The sequence below is a fragment of the Ananas comosus genome, linkage group 11 (assembly GCF_001540865.1).
Source record: "Ananas comosus cultivar F153 linkage group 11, ASM154086v1, whole genome shotgun sequence".
NCBI lineage: Eukaryota > Viridiplantae > Streptophyta > Magnoliopsida > Poales > Bromeliaceae > Ananas > Ananas comosus.
The window spans coordinates 30,455-52,726 of record NC_033631.1 but is presented as its reverse complement, the minus strand read 5'-3'; the positions used below and the strand labels follow the sequence as shown (position 1 = coordinate 52,726).

At 38.8% G+C, this 22,272-nt stretch overlaps 2 protein-coding genes across 7 annotated transcripts; both read right to left on the bottom strand.

The window, feature by feature from the left end:
• LOC109717770 (phospholipase D alpha 1-like) lies at positions 295-6,696 on the bottom strand. 4 transcript variants are annotated; one of them, XM_020243666.1, is made up of 7 exons: positions 6,569-6,696; positions 6,417-6,492; positions 6,116-6,322; positions 3,782-3,932; positions 3,063-3,137; positions 1,038-2,979; positions 295-927 (listed from the first exon to the last, which is right to left on the bottom strand). In XM_020243666.1, exons 4-7 carry the CDS (start codon positions 3,878-3,880, stop codon positions 491-493), a joined length of 2,553 nt encoding a protein of 850 aa, XP_020099255.1. In that variant the 5' UTR covers positions 3,881-3,932; positions 6,116-6,322; positions 6,417-6,492; positions 6,569-6,696; the 3' UTR covers positions 295-490. The 4 variants fall into 4 exon arrangements, with proteins under 4 accessions (XP_020099255.1, XP_020099259.1, XP_020099258.1 ...); XM_020243670.1 differs by lacking the exons at positions 6,116-6,322; positions 6,417-6,492; positions 6,569-6,696 and adding an exon at positions 4,250-5,259; XM_020243669.1 differs by lacking the exons at positions 6,116-6,322; positions 6,417-6,492; positions 6,569-6,696 and adding an exon at positions 4,009-4,193.
• On the bottom strand, positions 6,658-14,928 carry LOC109717771 (pantoate--beta-alanine ligase). Of its 3 annotated transcripts, XM_020243673.1 has the most exons (6): positions 14,660-14,928; positions 12,968-13,610; positions 11,464-11,577; positions 8,890-9,021; positions 7,959-8,036; positions 7,094-7,185 (listed from the first exon to the last, which is right to left on the bottom strand). In XM_020243673.1, exons 2-5 carry the CDS (start codon positions 13,565-13,567, stop codon positions 8,007-8,009), a joined length of 876 nt encoding a protein of 291 aa, XP_020099262.1. In that variant the 5' UTR covers positions 13,568-13,610; positions 14,660-14,928; the 3' UTR covers positions 7,094-7,185; positions 7,959-8,006. The 3 variants fall into 3 exon arrangements, with proteins under 3 accessions (XP_020099260.1, XP_020099261.1, XP_020099262.1); XM_020243671.1 differs by lacking the exon at positions 7,959-8,036 and having other exon boundaries at positions 6,658-7,185; positions 14,660-14,922; XM_020243672.1 differs by lacking the exons at positions 7,959-8,036; positions 14,660-14,928 and adding an exon at positions 14,460-14,601 and having other exon boundaries at positions 6,658-7,185.

Genomic DNA, 22,272 nt, shown 5'->3' with positions numbered 1-22,272 from the left:
TTCTCTCCGAAAAGTTAGGCTTGTGGGAGTGCCTAAATTTTATGAGAGACGAATTTATGGACAGAATTCTTAAGTTGAAATTTCATAGATGTACTAAAACATGAATAATCAATGACGTGGATTCAAGTTTGTAAGACAATCACAGCGCATCAATTGGTTTCATGATTTGGAATATCTGACTACCATCTTATTTCGGAGAAGGTGTGGTGAAAAATATTGCCCGCGCAAGCCCAGACCGAGGGAGAGACCAGGGGCGGACATTCACAATTACATGGAGACAAATGTTAAGATGCATTTCGCAGGGAAAATAACGTTCCTCCCATTTGTAGAATTCACGTTTTATTTATTTATCTCGAAATTGGAACCACACACATGACACATCTATATCCGCACTCCTCATTTGTAGAATCCACATTTTATTTATTTACACACATCTGTATCCGCACGGAGTTTCAAGCAAAGAGAGAGAAGGGAAGTGTAACAAAGTGGATCATGTGGTGAGGATGGGGGGAAGGTAGTCAGACTTGGTGCCACGAACGCGAGCCTTGGTGTCTGGGAAGAACTCCATCCCTGGCAGATCTGCAAGCTCACCATCCCCATTGATCTTCATGGGATAGCTTAGCAGATGGCCTGGGAGGTCGTTATAAAGCATGTCGCTCACATACAGGTTCCAGTTTCGCTCTGCGATCTGGTTTACCTTGCGCACACACTCTCTGCTTTGGGGTAGGAGAAAGTCATCGTCCAGCCTCTGAAGGTGTTCGAACCAAAGTGCTAGTCGGAAGCCATGGATTTGGCCCTTGGCTGGCTGCTTGGTGGTCATCAGATAGTCCGGTTGGTATGCACCCATGGCAATCTCCGAGTCTCTGCCACCGTCCATGGACCTCTGATTGATGTTGGCCGACCCAATTATGATGTACTCATCATCAACTAGTTACAAAAAAAAATCAAACCAAATTAAAAGCATGTCCCATCAGTAAACAGCAACTTCATAATCAGCATGAGATACTAACTAATATCAGATGTCAACAAGCACCTACCGATCATCATCTTGGCATGGACGTAGATCATAAAGCGTCTAGCTTGCTGAGCTCGCTCGTAATCCGTGTCAGGGTTCGGCCGCTCCTCAGGTTTATATTCACCACTCGTGCGTACCTCTCGATTCCCTAAGCAGAAGAAGCTGAGGTAGTCTTTGGGGTCTGCTTGGAGGCCGTTAGCACGAATAGCCTGTGCAATGTCTGCGTACATCATCTCCATCGTCCTCCGCTGCCAGTCCAAGATGGCTTGAACTGATGCACTCTCGGGGATACCCTCTGGCCACATTGGAATGACGACATACACTACGAATCGCTCACCTGCCTCAATTTTGCTGATGATCTTCAGTGAGAGTTCTTTTGGGATGAGATGCAGTGCGCCGATGTCTTCGACTTTTATACCTTGGGGTCTCCAGCTGTACGAACTACCAAGGAAGTATTGGTTCTCTATATAGATGAAATTCTTGGCCCTACGGATGGCCTGTATATAGGCATCTTGGATGCTACGCTCTATTACATGATCCTTCCCTGTGACGAGCCCGCGAGCTGCTGCATCTTCAGGCACCTCAGGGAATCCGACGACAGCACCCCCATCGATGGATCTAAAGACCTGGACATTCCATGCTTCTCCGTCCTCCCTTATGGCTGCAGGGGGCCCAGCTTCTAGGGTTGAGTAGTCGAGGGGCACCAACAAGCCCTCACCTCCTCCTTGCTTTTTCCATCTCTGTTCAAAATTGTGCAACACATCCCTAACAGCCGGTCCTTCCAGCCGGCAGTGTATGTCATGCCATGGCTCTCTTGGCCCCCCTTTTCGAATGGAAGCGCCTGCAAAGTTGGGTTGATGGAAATCAGTACGGTGAGCCGTGCCCAAGGTTCGAAATAGAGGATGCTCTTGTGTATCATATCGTCCATCACAAAGGTCAATTCCACCGACGAAGCTCAAGATACTCCTTGTGGCCTTAGTCCTCGTAGTCGTAGTAAGATACTTTTTATTTCCAGCTGCAGGCACTTCGTAGTCGACAATCACGGTCTTTTGATGGTGTGTGAACATAGTTGCGACCTCAAGACCTTGGACGTAGCTTTCTCCTCTGTCTGGGTTTCGTGGGCACAATATGCAGTGCACATCTGTCCCGTAAAAGTATCTCTCAGTGTCTTGGTCATGTGTTGCCATCAGTCCATCCTTCCTTAGAGGGCCTAGTCCTTGCGAGGTCCTGTCATCCCAAACAAGCATCAGCACCCGAACGCCTTCTGCAGCCTTTTTTTTTAGCAGCTCACCGAGAGTTGCATTCCCTCCCGGCTTGGGCCTCTGCGGATCCCTAACCAGTGTGATATTTGTGTATACCGACCAACCCGTGATGTAGACAAGCTGGCGCGCATTGGTGATAGCATCGAAGATGTCCTCCCAGCATCTGTGGGGCTCATAGTACCTACCGCCGCCTAAAGGGATCCGTGGGGAGAAGTTGTTGGGGACATGAGCATCCTGATACAGTGTCACTCTGCAGTCGCGCCTCTGGGGGAAGAATGTGTGGGGAACCCCAGGGTACCTTGGACTGCTGATTCCCTTGCCCCAGTTTGCTGTCAAGTCCTTGGACACACTCAAGTATTGCATTCTCACATGTATCTTAGCTCCTCCCTCCGATGGCTTACGATCCTCATCGCAAATTGCGAGCCATCGATCCACTTGCTCACCGTTTATGATATCCTCCACCGGTAGAAATGCCCTCCCAATTAGCGATGCTCCAATGGGGTTCTCAGACTTGATGGTAAAGATGATGTCAGCGGCCCAATGCGCGCAATATATGCGAAAGGACTCATTCCACTTGGGATTCGTTAGTTCGTCAGATATCACCCTGGTTCGACCAACCCTGGCCTTCTCCACGTCGACTGTTGCGTAGAGCTTGCCAGATCCTTCACCCCAGCCAATGGAATCCTCAATTTCCTCAACTACCTGGAAATGCTCATCTAACATGTAATTGCAAACCTTCTACCATTTTCACATATATAGCTTACAGGAGAAAGTTGAGCAATAACCTTGGGTGGGCAAAAGGACACTCTCTTGATCCATGAAAATATTCTGCAAACTCTTCTCTTTGATGTGGTCGGTGTCTCCAAATTTTCAATTTAAATCGATGAATAAATAGAAAGACGGTTAGTTCACATCATTCGACAAGAAAATTAGGTTTCGTTTTGTCGCACTCAAATCGACGAATCAACACAGTTGAACATAATGTTGAACTTGAAATAAATTTCATGATTTCTCGAGGTTATCTACCTAAAAGTAACCTGCTTAAATAAACACTACTTAAAAAATAAGTTTAAACCTTAATCTTAAATTGAGGAATCTTATTAACTAATTTTTCAAGATTGTTTAGTTTCAACCGTTCATGTTGTGATCGCTTGAAAACCAAGAATTGATTTTTTTTTAAAAAATGAAATTTGGTACATGGAGACTTCATATATAGTAGATCATGTCCAGTGGTCATAAATTGGCAAACTTGAAGCTTCATCATCAAAAAATTGGGTTTCTAGATATTTTAACTATTCTGCTTTATGTTTGCAAATATGGACCTACGCTGTGGTTACTGAATTATTGAAAATGAGTTTACAGTGCGAGTCTAATACTATCATTAGAGCCCAAGTTCAACACTAAATATGAATAGATTAGAATAAACTTATATAAAAGTTATACACTTTTTAAAATTCCACAGTGAATACCTCAAAGCTGAATGATAAAATATTTGTTGAAGTACCTTTTGAATTGGTCTTGATGGAATGCTAGTTGTCATCGACATGCAGTCTGCCTCAAAAATTGTGGCATGGAGGATTCCATGGAGCAACCTTTGTGCCATTACCTTGACAACACTATAAGTGTGTATCGCCCGTCAACTTGGTTGTATATACCTGAATAGAAAAGTGTGTGATGGTTAATAAGAATAACCACCCTACAAAGCAGCCGGAAGTTGGCAATTTCATATACGAGCTTTGGGATCAACTCTGCAGATGATCAGTAAAGGCCAACAACTCGGCAGATCTGGACCACTCACGCAGGCAGCAACAGCAGCAACTCCAAATACTTCTTTTATTTCTTTCTCTTTTTTTTTTTTTCTTTTTTCTTCTTTTTTTTTTGGAGAAGTAATGCCCTTCAATAATATGGAGAACAAAATAATATGGAGAACAAAAAAAAAAAAAAAAAAACTTTAAGTAGGAAGAGCTTTTACCTTCCCAGCGAAGAAACTGATGAAGGTAAGCAAAGGATAACCAACCAACAAGGACAAGAAAGGGACAACGCAATAAAGCATGAAGCGGAAGGCAAGCCATTAGCAAGAAGCAAGGAATATATCAAACATAAGGAAAGGAACCAGAAAAGTAACTTGCACCCACGAATCTAAAAATAGGCCAAATCAACTTTAAGAAAGCACATACATTTCTCAGCTGCTCCTGCAGTGTACAGTGTATCATCTGTTTTGTGCAGTAATATATTTTCTATGTGCTGGTAAACTCTGCTGAGGGGTTAACTCGTGTTCATTATATTCGACTTGAGTGCATTATCAATCTTACTAGTTCCAAGGTTTTAAGTGCCGCCCGTGCTGGGTGGCACGGGGGCGTGCCGTACCGTGCCCCCAAGAAGGGGGCACGGTACAGAAGGGGTCTCGGACCTCCCCTCTGTCTCGCGGCACGCACATGCGTGCCGCTCGAGACAAAGCAGCACGCAGGTGCGTGCCGGCGGCATGTACCGTGCGTGCCGCTTTTTTTTTCTTTTTTTCATTTTTTTTTTTCCTTTTTGGCTTTTTTTTTTGGCCTTTTCTTTTTTCTTTTGTTCTCTGGGGTATCGAGTACCCCTCGGGCCACTTATATTGTCTTTTTAATTGACATATTCAATCCATACCGCGGGGGGCAAAGCCCCCCGCTCGGGCCTGTCGGCCCGAGCCCTCCGTTTCCACCACAGACATCCATTTTTTCTTCGCAAAATATTTTTTCAAAATTTGTCGCACCGCGAAGCTTTCAGTGAATCAAGAGAACAAAAATCGATCTCCTAAACAAATTTTGATAAGATATTTTTAAAAAGAACAAAAAATATGGATGTAATATCGGGAATATATGACTTTCTCACAATACTAACAATATTTATATCAATATTGTCAAATAAATCTTGTATCTTCATATGACAATATGCCATATAATCAAACACGACGATCTATGTCGAATTAAGCAGTCATCTCTATATAAAGATGTAAATTTAAATAATTATTATACTTGTCAATTTTATTATTGTATTTTAATTTCTATTCTACATCAGGTATAGTTGTATTTTACTTACAAAAAGCTTACATGCATGTTAATTAATGAGTATAGTAAGGTATATATAGTAAATATTCATTATTATTTATTTAAATATTTCAAAATAACATTATAAGAGTTTATTAGAACCAAAAAAACTAAAGTAAATCCGTGCCAAAGCGTGCCAGTAGGAGGTCATGCGTATCTATCAGCACGCAAGCGTGCCACGTGTCGGCACGCAAGCGTGCCTGTGCCGTACCATGCCAGGGACATAATGGCACGCCCCCGTGCCACGGCACTTTAAACCTTGATATATAGTATATAACTCGATAGATGTGAAAATTGAATCAACGCCTCTTGCAACGGGGATAACTTAGATTTCTCAGATACCATGTTCATCAATATGATGAAAAGCAATATGATGAAAAATGGACCGAGAATACCAATGACATTACTCTCCTACAGGATGAGGGATCACAAATTGTCATTGAAGTAGTGATGTGACCAGGTCTTATATTTACTTCTACCTGTTACTCATTGTTTTTCATACTTGCCTGGCACACCCATAGTCATCCCCGAGACTCACACCCAAAAACTGGGGCACGAAGGTATGCATTTAAAATTACTCTAGTGTGGACCTCCATTTCAAATTGACAATCTTAAATCACTAGAGTGAAGCCAGTTTGGCGTGTTCCATACATTGAGCTAACGCTCTGACAAGATAGCTTTGCAACAAGGTAATTAATAGTGATTTAGTCTTTCAAATTTGATACTCAGTTATTCATCAACTGTATATTGAGATATACCTGTCAGCACCGTTCAACGAACCAATTTGGCAGAACAATCTACTCAGTCGATCAAGTGTTGGATGTTGCGTCAGTTGCTTGGGCAAACTGATGAAATGTAATGGGCCAAACATGATGGGACGACGCTATTCTTGCTAGCTATTCCAGGTAAGACATGTCAGTTCTTGGGTTTGGCTGACAGCTGAGGCTCTTGAGGATGCCGCTTCTCTGACAATTTAATTGATATTAATTAAGGGAGGATTCGCTACTTGTTTTAAAGATGAAATGTCATAGCATTACTATCATCCTCTTAGTTCCATACCTGAGTCAAAGCATGCCGGCATCCAGCTGCCCCAGTTGACTAAGCTGATGCGACCTCTACAACCCTTTGAATAACTCTGAACAGGGACTATTATGATATAACAATAGAACAAAAAATAACCACTGTTCAGATTCAGTTTGTCATAGACTTACCTGATGTGCTCTTAATACAGCCCACATCGCTGACAAGAAATACCCATAAATGCAACATTGTCGAACCAGTAGGTGTAATCAATATTACATTAAAACAAAAATGTTATTAATATTAGTACATTCAATGCCATGAGAAGCATGAACTATATGTTTACATTATTGTACTTGGTACAAATATTTTTAATAATGTGAAACACTGTAAGAAAGCAAAATTAAGGGAAATAAGAGGACCCTTTAGAGATGGAATAATATAGCTACCAAAAATAGGTCCACTGCTCACTCGCTAAATAGACACGTGATATTTTCAGGAAGAAAAAAAAAAGGTGAGAAAAAAGTCCTCTGCTATACGGCAGGAGTTCCAATTTGCCCTAAATTTTGTAGTTTGTGTATAACTCTTGAATGTCATTCAGTAAATACGTCAGGGAAATAGCTATATTGAGATAACACAATATAAGCATCTCATCGGTATAATGTAGGCCATCTGGATGCTTTTTCCTCCCTCATGCATTGATTTCTATATTATCGATCAACCTAACATTTCCAAACCAAGCAGCAATACAAATCACAACAGGGCAGTTGATCTGGTCTACTGGAGTCAAACTTTCCTGCTCCACAATCTGCATTTGCCAAATAAAGTATCATTGCACTAACTTTTCAAGACAAGTACTAATAGAAACAGCTATAAGCATTCATGGTTGTCCAATCTATACATGTATAAACAGTTTACTCCAGAGGTAAGGTTCATTGCAAGCAATGCACCCTGGACAGATGAGAGAAAACAACTTCAGCAAGAAAAGAAAAAGGCAAAAAGTAGTTATTTCCGAGATTCTGTATTTCGCTATCAAACAAACAATGTGAAGCAAGAATTGCAAGCAATCTATCATCCACTACTGCATGCCTTAATATAATTATATTACAAAAACAGCAACAATGCCAAATAAAGGCCTTAGCTTTTCTTATTTATCTAATACCTTGTGAAGCAAATGAATTTCTTCAGTTGCCAATGGAGGTAAAAACAACCCAAAGTTTGGATCAAAGATAACAGAAAAGTTTCAAGTACTAGGAATTTTAATATGTTGGAGGAACAAGTACCATTCCTTGGAGTGAAACTACGGTATCTAACGTTGAAGAAAAGTGAGCTCGTGATGGAGAAGAATGCTCAGTATGAGGGACAAGTGTTGTTCAGAAAGATGGAAGCAGAGATGTTCTCAGATTGATTTGTCTAGGTTGGCTAACCTGGTATCTAGATTTCATGATCTATGCCTCTAGACAATAGAAGTTGAAATTCTGATGGGCGTTTCGTAAATATAAATGAGAACAGATACATAAGACCTTATATAACAACACTAGGAGAGGTAGGAAAGAAAATGAGGTTTTTATTCCAACTGACATGTGCTGCTAAACCAAATGCCTAGTCTGACTGATTAGCAGGTCTGTTTTAGCCACTTCGATATGCAGAACCTGCTTGCTGATTACGCCATCAGAAATGAACCATCAGCCTAGAGAAATTTTTTTTTTTTACTGCAACATAAGAAAGTGCCTATACAGCTGCACAGCACACCATTAAAGACTTTGCAGAATAAAGTGCATAAAAGTAGAGATTGTTGCAGTTAAACAAATCGTCATGTTGAAAATGGTAAAAATGACAAAGGTTACGAATTTTCAAACATCTATGTTCATCTAGCGTTAATAAAAGATTTTGATTCCAGTGCCTCATTATTGTCCCAACAGCTGCAACAATTGTTGCCTGCATCCGTGCACAACTTTGCCATCTATCCTTATTTGATGTTTCAATACAACTCACCATATTGCAGATTTTCACTATTTAACATTTGGATAGCTCAATTAAAGAAGGAGATAGCAGGGAGCAGATGGCACTGGGATGCACAGATGTACAAATGCACTTAGTTCAAGTAATCATTCTGTACTTGTTTGGGATAATGGCTAGGTGACTTCTAAAAGGTTGATCAAGTTCTGAAACAGGAAAGATTAATCTTAGTTCCTATTAAATGCAAATAAATTTTGAATTTCTTTATGTATATTCTATTTGGACACATGATGGATATGCTTCCATAAAGAGTTCAAGCTGAAATCTTGCCGACATGGCACTAACACGAACAGGGCAACAATTAAGGAGTGGCTGTTTTCCATAGCTTTATATCATCACACTTCAAGAGTAAATTAACTGACCATGATAGATATAAGGAAATTAACATGAAATAGCATATATTAATAAGGCTGGTTTATGTATGCGCTTTTATTTATTATCCACAGCTTGAGGAGAGCTCATGTAGTAAAAAGGCAATAAGTAATCAGGTTACCTCTGCGTAGTCAATCTTGCCACCTGCTTTAGACACTGTTTGGACAACTAAATCTTTTATTTCCTGGCATGTGCTCTGCCCATTTAAACCAGCAGATTTAGCTTCGGACAGCGCTTTATAGATAGACAAAGCCTACAGAAGAAAGAAGTTCAATATACATGCATATCCAATCTAAGCCCTAGATGACAACTTATATCAAATTGCAAGCTTTGGTTTCACAAGGCATCTAATATTTATTCCCTATAAAAGAGGAACAGAACAAATGGATGAAAAAATAGCGTGCCTTGGAAAAGTATAGAACACATAAGATAGAATAGAAAGCCAAATTTCATTGATGCTAGAGATCTACAATATTATATCAAAATGTGAGCACATGTAAACCTATCTATGTTATCTTACACTACAACCCCACAATTTGTAAAGCAAGCAAGCACGCACGCATGCACACACGCACGCAAACACGCGTGCGCATGTGCGCACACGCGCACGCAGAGAACAAAAATTAAATTTTCTGTCAACACTAGTAGTAAGCTCATTACTCACACATTCACTGCAAACCCAACCATATATCATGCATGGCACACATGTAGTTGAAAAGCATCTTGATGCACAAATGTCTTACATGCAATGTGCACCATCACACAGCCTCTGTTTGGTAACAGGGATAAGGGGGGGGATAAGGGGTTATACCCCCTTTCATATCCAAACACAAAAAAAAAGAGGTGGGAACAACTATCCCACCCCTTAACGGGTTATCCTGGCCCACCCCTTAACGGATTATCCTAGGATAACCTGTTAAGGGTTGGGATAGTTGTTCCCACCTCTTGTCGGAATAGCGGTGGGAACCTATTCAATTTTTAAAATTTAAATTTTAAAAATTTATAATTTGTAATCTTAAAATTTATAATTTTAAATTCTAAATTCTAAATTCTAAATTCTAAATTCTAAATTTTAAATTGATATTTAAAATTATTAAATTTAAAATTTGATATTTATATTTTTAAATTTAGATTTAATTTAAAATTTAAAATTTAGAACTTCGAATTTTTGAGTTTGAGATTTAAAAATTTAAATTTAAATTTTGAATTTTTGAAATTTAAAAGTTATATATTTAAATTTAAAAATTTAAATATAAAACGTAAAATTTAAATTCAAATATAATATAATGGGCAATATCATTATTTTCTATTTATAACTATCCACTATTCTGCTTATTCCATCATTATCTATCCAAACGTTATTTTTCTTATTCCTGAAAACAACTCAATTTTTATCTAAACGCAAAATTGGTCTAATTCTTGCTTAAACCTAAACTTGTACTTGTCCCTGAAATAGGCAGTTCTTCCTTATACCCAAACCAAACGAAGCCTAAGGTGTCATCTCATCCTTTTAAACAAGGATTTATGTGCCGTGGCACGGGATCGTGCAGGAAACTTGCCGGCACGATGCGTGCCGGGCCGTGCCAATGAGTGCCGGTCACAACTAATATATGTGTGTCGATACGTAATGGCATGAAATATTTATTTTCTTTAGCAACAAAATATACCAATTATTTATTATGTATTTTTATCAAATCTTTTGAACTTTATCAAGAAACATAGTAATTTCAAGAATAGAGGGTTTTGAGTTATGCCATCGGCATGCGGGTTGTATCATGCCGATATCTTGCTGGCACGATACGGCACAGTGGATATGACCCGTGCTGATAGGCACTTTAATCCTTGCTTTTGAGCATTTGTCACGAAAAACAAACTACTTTTCCTATAACTTTTTATCCTTTTTTTCCCCTTTCCAATAGCCTACCCATGGGCCTTTATATGCTCCTGTGTCCATTAAACCAAGACATTCTTGCTACCAGTGGTCCAAACTCTCTCTCTCTCTCTCTAACAGTCTGCTTGCTAACTCCAACAATCAGCTGCCTCAAGCGCCAATCTTTATATTTATACATTCTAGAATCCTCTCTCTTTCTCTCTCTCTCGTGCCTCGCTAAGTCTTTTGCCAACTTAGAATGGTACCAATCTAAAATCCAGCTCGCATCCCTCCCTCCCCTACCCCCCCAACAAAAAAAAGAAAAAACATAAAAAGCAAAAAAAACAAACAACGCCCCAGCACAAAAGTCGTTTCACTAACTTAAAATGGCACCAAACTAAAATTCTCTCTCTCAAGGCCATTTAATGAATCCCCAAAAAATAAGTTAAATAAAAGCCCTAGAAGGAAAGTCAAATCCTACATTGAAATTTAGGAAGATCTGCATCATGTCAAAAAAGAAAAATTAACAAAAGTAGAAGATTGAGTTAGCACGTTTCCGAAATGCCTATGTATAGGAGTGCAAGATAAATGAGTTCTAATTCTCTTGAACAAAACCAAGATGAACAAAATCAGTAAAAAGCAAATACTTCTAAATTCTTACAAGTCCCAGGTTTAACTTTTTGACACATGTCGAGTATTTTTGCCACATGAATACTGAATGATAACAAATGGAAAGGAGGGCACATTGTGTGCAAACAACCCATTGTATTGTTTGAATTCAAAAAGGTTGAAATAAGAAATGTATGTGTTCACTTGAACACTCACCTTGTCTCTCTCTCCATGCAAGAGGCGCACATTGCGTGAGCTCATCGCAAGTCCATCAACTTCACGCACTATTTCAGAGCCTATTATTTTTACTGCAAAATCAAGGTCACGAACCTGAAAAAAATGATTGTCAAACATTACAAGTAAAGATATTCACAGCCGACAAAACAAAATTAGTGTACATTACTGATATTTGGGTTCGTTCTTGATGTCTAGAATATGGAAATTATTTTGACAACCAAAGCTAATAGGAATACTTTCTGTGAGAATCAAGTAGAGAAAACAACAATGTGAATATTGTTTTAACCGCAAAGCATGGGCAAGTCATGCATGTGACAGGCTTTGTGGGAGAAAGTAACAGGATAAATGCAGCAAGAAAAGACGAATTCAAGATTCTAAATTATGTTATGTATTACCTTATTTAAAATAACATAGACAACATCAGCACTATCACTTCTGACATTAAGGTTAGTCTAAAACAGGATTCCCAGATTAAGAGGCACCGCTGAAAACGCAGATCTTAGCTATTAATCTGCAACAATCCTCAAGACTCGAAACTAGATTGCCAGTCAAAACTGCTAGATTGTCCACTTTCCATGCTGCTAAGAGCTAACTGGAAGCAGAACTATTAATTGGTAGTTAACTGCAAATTAGGAGAGACCGAAAGAGACAATCTATAACAATCATCTTCTTAGATTGTTGGTAAAAGTTATAGCAGTTAGCTTATACTATTGTGGAGCTTCCGCAATCTTCCTAGATTCTTCTATTGCAATTTTGAGTTTGTGCAACCTGGAAGCAAATCCTTTTTAATTTCTCTAAACATAGGAACAGTCTAGATTAGCAGAAAAGAACCCAAATCAAAACCAGATTATCTTAGGTTCACAGGAAGTGATCGAAATTTCCCTTTTACAAAACAGGTATGAAGAAAACTATTATCATTACATTCAAAAACAGCATTCAGATGTTCTCTCACATGAGTAGTACTTGTTCATATCTTATATATCACATAAGACTTTTTGTTACAATGAAGGAATATACTAGAAAGGTGGTTGAATAAGATATTAAAATTACGAAGAAACCTTAGCAAAGGACAAGACTTCAAACTTATGAGATCATAGGAGAAGAAGCATAAATCAAGTGAAGGAATTCCTATAATGTGTCCCAACTGAAGGATTTGAAATCCCAAATCATGACAAATATGTGATGGCTGGTTGTTGACCTCTAGATTTCTTGTTCTCCTCAGGTGCTCCAGTGCCAAATATACACCTTACTCCAGATGGTTCGATACGCTTAAATGTATTTAAAAAAAAAAAAAAGTACAGACAACAGAACTATGAGCATGGATGTTATCAATGAGTTTTTCTAGAAATCAATAGAAGAATCTAAGAAGAAGAGACATCCCACTTCATTCACTAAGATTGACCCTCTAAATTTCGCAAATTTCATCCAGCCATAAGAAAGAAAAAAACAAAAGACGGAAGTAAAATGCAGTCTTGGGGCATACCATTCGGCATATAAGGCGCCACTGTTGGTAATCCTTCTTTCCGAATATCGCGACATCGGGTTCGACAATGTTGAAAAGCTTGGCCACAACAGTGGCAACCCCTCTGAAGAAAACAGGCCTACTCTTCCCACACAAACCTCTCTCCAGCGATTCAACCCTTATCCAACTCTCGTGTCCCGACCCTCCATCCTCAAGGCACGAACTTGCTTTTGCCTCCTCAGCAGGGACAGTAGGGGCAGCAAAGACACCTTCATTGACAACGCCATCGCTGCTTCCGTAGTCGTAGAGATTCCCGGGGCAGAAGACGGCATCAACGCCACCAACCTCAGAGAGCTTGCGGAGGTCCCCTCGAAGGTCGGAAGGATAGGAGGCGAGGTCCTCCGATGGCGAGAACTGGCCAGGATTGACGTAGATCGACACGACAGTGAGGTCAGCATAGGCCCTGGCTTCTCGAATAAGGGAGAGATGGCCCTCGTGGAGGAAGCCCATAGTCGGCACCAAGGCCAGACTCCTCTTCTCCTTGCCTTCCTCAAATCGAAGTCGTCTCGACCAAGCACGCATGCAGGCCTTGTCCCTGATTACTTCTGGTTGCTTCTCCATCCTTTATATCGACACAACAGCTATTTCTTCCTTTTTGCCTCACCTGCGCAATCGATAATATCTTCTTCATCAACGAGTAGGAAGAAGATTACAGGATGAACACAAAATTGGTTGGAGAAAGGCGACTTGTGTAGAAGAAGTGATTGAGACGGGCAAGAATGCTCGCCATAGCCCTGTTGAGCACGATTGAACTGCATAATGCAGTCAACGATGGCTTTTGAACCGCCCAAAGCAAAGAAACAGAGGTGCAAAAGCCATCATTGGCTAAACAATAATTATTTAATTTTATATTTTTATCTTGCTCGCAGGCTCCGTCCAAGAACCCTCTTAGATGCAATCACTGGATTTTTCGCCAAGAGAAGGGGGACTGGAGCACCATATTTAATAAACGAAATAGTGGGGGATCAAAAGACCAACTTCTTAGATCAGCAACCAGGGTAACAGCCGGTAGACTATATAGTTGTTTCTCAACAATGATTAGGTTATGACATTTTGGATCTTGCTCTTAAAAACAATTGAACTGCTAGAAAGCTAGTTTGTGTTATTTATATGTAAGCAGAAAAATACAATACTAGAAAAAAATTTCAGAAAAATAAAGTTAAAAAAGGAAAAACGAGAAATAGATCGTCAAATATCTAACAACATAAAAGGAAATAGAGACGAAAAGAATTGACAGATTTGGAATAGTTGCATAAACGAAGTCAAGAAGAGTAATCTATTGAACTGACATAAAAAATCTCTGCTTGATAATACACATAACTAAGTAATAATAAGTATATATGTTGCACATTAAGAATCATCGAACGAAATAAAAAACAAGAGAGATTTTATAAGAACTAAACCAACAACTAAAGGTAAAGGAAATAGGATAACCACTTCTAAAGAAGAATACCTTGTGTATGTACGAGGGAAAAATAAAAGCCAATTATGAAAGATAGTAACAGAATATCATGGGAACCAAATCCCTGCGATCGCGTTATAGAAACTCGATTGCATCCTGGCTACTCCGCGTGAAACATAGAAAGACAGAAACAGCAGGTAAAAGTGAATTAAAGGAATTTGCAGGTTGATGATCACGAGTAGATCGACTACCTCTTCCGATCAGGAACCTTTGCTCCAACAAGAACTTATCTCGCACTCCTGGTGTAGGTCCTAGGAGCTCAATTGGAGGAATCGGGCGACAACAGGGAAAAGAGGGAGCTCGCCTAGGGTTTCACCGTTGGAGGAATCGGGCGATCGCAAGGATGGAGAAGAAAATGTTTGAAGCGAAGGTTTCGAATTCACGTTGGAAAGGAACGAAATGGATGCCCCAGTAGCGGCTTCTTGCTGGGCCAAGCCCAAATCCATTCCCACCAGTTTTATACCTTTTTTTGCACTTTCTTAAACACAAACAATTATATGTAATTTGATATATTGGAGGATTTTTTTTTTTTGTTATTATAATTGATTAGCTCACTATGCATTTGGCTAAATGATAGATCATAATTTATTTTTTAAACAAAATTAAAAGAAAAAAAATTTTTAAATTTTTTTACTTATACTGTTGAGTAAAGATCTTAAATAAAAAGATTGCAACCAATTCACTTTTCATTAATACACTTTTTAATATACAGAGTTTTATTTAAAAAGTAGAATAAATAAAATGCCAAAAGAGACTTGAGATTTTCATATATTTATTTAGTTTGCTAAGTTGTTCATAAGCTCCTGGGCACTAATAGGAGGATTGCCTTTGGGTAGAAATAAACAATTTAAAATGGCGATTGTTAAAACGTTAGGGGGAAAAAATCAACATCTAAAAAATTTTCTTACATTTAATCCTCCGACATGTACTTTTGCATCTACATGTGCGCCCTTTTCAAAATTATCTTAAAACCTATTTAGTCCAATTACAAACCATGCTTTCTAACGGATCGTCGCCATATGAAAAGTTTAGTGAGGTGCATTCTCTCCGCAGTTTCTCTCTGTGCTCAATTCAAAAGCTTCCTCTCCGCCTCTATGGTTTCGAAATCTAATATTTGCTTCTCAGGTAGTACGCACAGTATAGAATGGGACGGGCTGGGCCCTTTATTAGTGACCATGTATAGACCTAACTAAGTACATGTCCGTGAATAGTGGTTGGGCTCTTGAAGTCAGGTTTGGCGTTTTACGGGTCAAATCATATAATAAGAAATAATCTAATTCTTCCATGTTGGATGACCTGTTTATAGGCCAGTTGTACTATTTAACTCCTGGATCCGGATTGACCCTTCAAACCAGGCCTCAATATAGACCTACACCCAGGAAGCTACAGGCCCGAAGTAAGTACTTGACCCCAACATGGCCCGTTTGAAATCCGGGCCTCAATATAGGACCAACGCTTGCATGCTTGGGCTTTACGGATTGGACAACCAGATTATTTATCTCAGGCTCAGGCCTGTTTTGACACTGAAGTCCCAGATTTCGGCCCGGTTAAAAGATCTCGGACATAATGTAGGCCCGAGCTGCGACAGATACATTCTTCATTGTTCGGATCCGGCCCTCAGACCGGAAATCCATACCTCAGGCTAGGCCCAACCCCAGGTACAAATCGTTTTTCATAATAGGGTCGACACCGCTAAGGGACTGTTTGGTTACGTACATTTCTAACTGTATTGCAGTTGGAAACGCATATATCTATTAATTTTTTATTTGGTTAGATATAGTTAGACCCAACTGCTGCAGTTGTATTTGCACGAGAAAGTCCAATTGCAGCAGTTGGTACTATAGCCAAATTGGCTGCAGTACCAACTGCAGCAGTTGAGTCGGAGCTGGCTTATTCGTTAAAAATATAAACAAAATGTGATTTTTTTTTTCATATGCTTTTTTTTAAAAAAAATACATATTCATAAAATCTGATAGGATTTTGTAATGTTTGTTAGGATCAAATCGTCAGAAACGAGCTGTCAAAATTAATTAACATTCTAAAAAATAGGGGATGGAAATTTTGAATTAACAATCAGAGTTGTAAATATTATAGTTTTAGATATTTGATACTTCTATCTAAAATTCAAGCAATTTTGATTATTGTCTGGACTTGATTAGGTATTTATAAAATATATTTATTTGAGTATTCTACAGATGTGAGCTCAACAAAGCTGCTAAAGATAAAAGATTGAGCTTGCTCAATTTAGTCTACGTGACTGGACATGACGAAGTATTCTAGTCCAGAAAAATTTAAATTTTAAATTTATAATTTTAAAAGTCTATAAAATTTTATACGCTTTGTTTTTAATTTATTTTAAAATTTAGAATATTTTTTAAAAAAATTAAAAACAGGCAGGCCGCCCCAGTCCCCCCCCCCCNCTCTCGGGGGATCCTGCTAGGCTGCTGGCCCGGAAAGTCCGGCCTGGTAGGATTCAGGATCTGCCGTGTGGGGCGGCGTCCGGCCCGTTTCGGTCCGCCCACATTACACCTCGATCGAGTTGGAAGGACAGGAATAACAAGTCACTCTCCTAAAAGCGGGCCTACAGCATATGCGAGATTTGCGTCTTCTCGGATCTCCCTCCCCCTTTTCCTTCCGTCTCTAGTCCTGCTCCCTCGCGGTGGACTTGATCGTCTATTAGATGGCTTCCGAGCAGTCAAATCGATCTCTCTTCGAGGGGCCGACGAGGTCTTTGGGCCTTTTGTCAATAAAAGAAGCCCAAGCACGGTCGAAGCAATTTGGGCCTCTTTTTGAAAACTCGAGTGTCCCCAGGATCATTCTTACAAAATAAAACTTACATTCAATACTAATTACTCAGTTCAAGCACGCTTTACAACAATTGTGGTCTAGCTTCGGCCTAAAGATACAGTTGAGAAAGAGAAAGCACGGTCAAGACTAATTAAATTATGTTTACCGTGTATAATGATAACAACTAGTAATAATAATATGTAATAAGGTAATCAAACACAAAAATACCATGCTCCACATATCAAATGCAGGAAATAATTTTGCTAACACGTAATATGAAATACCGCATACCCCTACCCCCCAATTTGTCCTTTTGGACTTGCTTTGGACATAGTCATAATTTCTTATTAGATTTGAACATATTTATCATATTCACTGGCATTTGATCCTCACGTATAGTCTAGCATAGTGTAAGGCAATTTGGTTTTACTTTTCAAAGACGATGAGATACAAAACTTATCTGGACAAAATGTAAGGTGTGGATTTGCATAATGCCGACTAATAATGCAATTGGCCATTTGTGAGGCATGAAAAATTACGCAGATGACATGAATATTCAGAAAAGTCCTTTGTTGGCTTGGGCAATATACTATGTATTGGCACTAAGTTGGTATTTTATGAGCCTAGGAGCCTTCTATTAAAAAAAAAAAAAAAATCTAAACCTGATGAAGCTAGGTTGGGACAAATTTTTAAATAATCACATTTCTTCAGTCAGATATTGTGGACTATAGGCAAGTTCTGAGTGCCATAGCAAGAAGTTAAGTTTGTTATTTGAATCGGACCTAGAAGCCTGCCCATATATCTTTTCATAGGCCTTTAGGCATTATGTTGAAAAATTTTACGACCGGTAAACACAATTTGAGCACACGACCTGTCAATACTTCAATTATAGGCCTACAGACATTGGGTTAGACAATCCAGTCTGTGGATCCTTCTATTTTTCAATTCTGTAGCTAAAAATTTTGGATATTTATCTTTTATGGAAATCTCTTTCCTAAATGCATTGTGAAGCCCGCNAAAAAAAAAGAAGGGTGAGTAAACAAATACAACATATATCATTGTTTCTCTAAATCAAAGCAAACAAATTTTAATGTCACTCTTTCTATTAGAAAGAGACGTTGTCATGGCCTATGAGCCAATTAGGCAAACTTCTTTTTTTTTTTGGGTACAAACGAATATTTGTAATGGCCCATGATATGTGTACACAGAAAAAAAATGGATGCACATCTAACATCCTTCCATCTAGAGATTTAAACAAATTTTTTAGCAAATTGAAGTATTAGTTAATAGCCAATAGACGTATATATTGAATTTAACTAAATTCTTAGCTTAACTAGTAAAATTTAAATAAAAACTTAAAAATTTAAAAGGGCGTCAAAACAAAAAGGTCCTCTTTACTAATGGCCCATAGTCGAAGTGGTATGAGCGTATATTTTCAAAATTGACTTATGAAAGAAGGGCCAGGCTTCAGACAGAGACACGGTCTATGAAATCTAGCCCATGTCATTTAATTATACACGCGGACTCTGTACGATCCGGGCTTGCAGCGGCCTAATACAACTGAATAGGCCGTCAGAATCAGGCCCCGGACCAAATCCCTAAGAAGCCCGTATCGCTTTCCACAATGCCCACCTCGCAATTGATCATGCGTGGGCCGTCGATGTGCTCATCTCTATTTTCATTTTATTGTTTTCTCATTATTTAAAATTTTTACATGGAAAATAAAAAATTGAAATAAATAGAGACCCCTCAAGAGTAGGTCATTTTCAAATGGGCCTTTCCAATTTTGATTATTTTTTTAGAACTGAGTGATTTCGTCAGTAAATTTTAACTCCACTAAATTATAAGTATTTATATTAAATTTAATAACTGTAATTATTTCTAAAAATTATGAAAACAAAACTAATTAATAGGTAATAGCTAATAGAGTTGTCATCCTGTCCATGGTAGTAAAATAGTATGGCAAAGCTTCACCACAAAGCCCAACTATTAAAATGTAGGGCCGTAATAACTAGCATCTGGTTTAGCCCGCCACCCAAATTTCACGGGCTGACTTGATGCAAACGGTCTAATTTCACTAAATGGGCAACGCACCAAGGCCAGAGTCAATTGGGTCTGGAAGTGGTAGACGAATCGGAGCTAGACCAGATCTGGCCCATTAATGGAAAGTGTACTTGGGTCCCCATTTGTTACTGGGTTAAACGTGAAGGCACATTTATTAGTTAACTCCGGTTCTCCTTCCATCTAAGAGGAGGTGTAATGGCCTATAACCAAACAACCTTTCGGTCCAATGACCCATTTTAGCACACAACCTGCATGAGGGCCCCCCCTCAACTATTGACCATTTTTTAAATAGACCATTTAATTATTTTTATTTTCAGTGAGACCTCTCCACTTCTTTTTTCTTCTTTAAATATTAGATTTTGATACATTTAAATTTTTTGACCAAAACCACTCGAGGTACAGCGTACTGTAAACGGCCGTAGGAATGGCCCATGCATGGAGGGAGCTGGGCTTCGACAGTATCATTTGGGCTTAATGGATCTGGTGAGGCCCAGTACTGAGCCCTTTTTCTGGTTTGTTGCCGGAATTTCCATTTTAGGTAAAGTCGGAAATAGTAAGCCTCGTTAATAGCCTAAAGTTTCACTTTCGTAGCTTAATATTATGCAGTAACTGGCTTCTGTGTGTTTTTTTTTTTTTTTTTTTTTGGGTGGCTTAGTTATTCTTTGTTTAAGGCTCTTTTTCTTTTGACCAATAAAAAATAGATAAATTTGGAGAAATCTCACTATTTTTTTTCGTAATCAAAAAAAAAAAAAGTGGAGAACACTCACCATTTAAAAAAAAAAATTCTTTTTTCTTTTTATGAGTTAAGAGGCTATAATATAGATAATACAAATTGTGATTAATCCTCTATTGCTTGTTTGCATTTTGTAAAAATCATTTCAAACCTGATCACCAAATATGGACCTAATTTTCGAATATCAAAATGTCTTTACTCTACAGCTTAATATCTGTGTTAATCAGTTTATCCATTCAGAGTCTTTTAACTCATCAAATTATCACGGTAATAAGTATACATGGGAGATGAAAGAGATGAGGTGAAGTTGCAATAAATGATACAGACAGATTAGACCTTATTTACATAGTTCGATTTATTAGTTGATAGATTGCTTTTTAATTAGTAATATTGCAAGACTACCTTATTTTCTTTCTATGTCATGTATAAAACATACTTTTTAAAACTGGTTTGTCTCAGTGGCAAATTCATTAGCCGGGCGAATGATTAGCCCAAAGCATTTTTCAGACCTTGTTAGGCCTTATGCAAGATTCGCCAAGGCCCATAATTCACCGAACTCATTTGGGAGGCACCGTCAAAGCTCCTTTCCCATGGGCCATGGGGCTAGAGCTAACATATGCCAACCCCGGGCGAAGGGAAGCAGAGACAGGCAAGCACTAAAATCATATGATCGTAATATTTCTAGTTAATCACAGAATTAAAACTCTCTGAAATATATCAAAATTAAAAGTTTTATTACTCATGAGGCCTAATACACAACGACATGAGAAATTGAACAAGCTTTAAAAAATATGATGAATGACTCTATAAACTACAAATAAAATCTAGATTTACCAAATCCATTCGGCAATCCATGTGTGGGCCGTTTACCTCTCACCTATCTGTTATACGTTACTTGATTATTGTTTAAAACTAATATGTACACCATTATTTATATATATAGGTTTCTTGGGAAAAAATTGCATTACGTGCGGTAGAAAAATATGTTTGTTGCGGCATACATATCGGAGTGAGTCCGATTATAATATATTTTTTACGATCTCATAAAAAATATAGAAATATATGCCCATATGATTTTTTTTTTCCAACTTTGGGCTGGCCTGGTTAGCCCCGACTTTGTTTTTCTCTTGTTGGTCTGGGTTTCGCAAACTTGTTATCGCAGTGGGCCTAGCCATTCCCTGCCGTTAAATCATTCGGATGGGCTTGGGTCTTGCGCCTTCCATTTGTTCCTTTAGGCGGGAAGCCAAGGCCACCCCAAATCTCTCGTTCAAAATGCTCTAGTTTCCTCAATCCTCCGTCTCCTTGCGCCCTCCGATCGCTCGATTTTTCCAATCGAGAAACCCCCCCTTCGATCGCTCGATTCCTTCAATCGAGAAACCCTAGAGCAATCCTCTCCTCTCCCCTTGGATCGCCCGATTCCTCCAATCCACGAACCCTAGAATGAACCCCTCCGTTCCCTCCGATCTCGCCCGATTCCTCCAATCGAGAAACCATTGGGTGTACTTCAGTTAGATTGCTCGATCCTGCTTGTGGAAACTGACTCGATTGGAGGCTGAGAAAGTTTCTTGCTGGAGCTAAGATTCTGAACTGAAGAGGTAATCAATCTACCCGTGTTTGTCCATGTTGAAATCTCTTTATTTCAGCTTTTAGTTTTATTTTCTGTGCTAGGGTGTATTCTACTTAGATTGCTTTATCATGTATGCGGAAACTCTCTCGATTGGAGGCTGAGAAAGGTTCTCGTTGGGTTTCTTGTGGGAAGAGTAAATCAATCTTTTCTTGTTCATTGATTGTGAAATTCCTCAATTCAGCTCTTAGTTTCATTATTTGTTTGTCCATTTCATGATTTGATATAATTTCTTGTGATTTAATGATGAATCCATGTTTTCTGGGTTTTCGTGTGCACCTTTTTTAGTAATTTCTTTTAGAGATTATGAACCGTAAAGTCAGATACCACTGCTTTCTCTAAGAGACCACGATTTCAGATTCACATCAATTGCTCAACTAGATCAGATGAATGTAAGGTCCAACGCTAGCAAGGATCTAAGATCGGTGATGAGATTGTCTTGTCAAAAGTTAGATAGGTGACCCTGAGATCTGAGCCTAATTACTTCAGGTGGCGTAATCTGATTTCTTTTTCACTAACTTCACATGTCTCTTCATGACATATCTGCTCAGCATACAATTATGAAAAAATTTAGATTAATTGATCACCAAATGAGT

Bases quoted from the DNA above. Each gene is read 5' to 3' on its own strand.
- LOC109717770 (XM_020243666.1), bottom strand. From the start codon at position 3,880: ATGGCACAAAGGTTGCTCCATGGAATCCTCCATGCCACAATTTTTGAG. The intron at 3,138-3,781 runs GTACTTCAACAA...GAAAATTTGGAG, and splicing joins CATCAAGACCAATTCAAAAG to ACACCGACCACATCAAAGAG. The intron at 2,980-3,062 runs GTTATTGCTCAA...GAGCATTTCCAG, and splicing joins TGTCCTTTTGCCCACCCAAG to GTAGTTGAGGAAATTGAGGA.
- LOC109717771 (XM_020243671.1), bottom strand. From the start codon at position 13,567: ATGGAGAAGCAACCAGAAGTAATCAGGGACAAGGCCTGCATGCGTGCT. The intron at 11,578-12,967 runs GTATGCCCCAAG...CATTTTTTTCAG, and splicing joins GGCGCCTTATATGCCGAATG to GTTCGTGACCTTGATTTTGC. The intron at 7,186-8,889 runs GTAACCTGATTA...TGGCAAATGCAG, and splicing joins GCAAGATTGACTACGCAGAG to ATTGTGGAGCAGGAAAGTTT.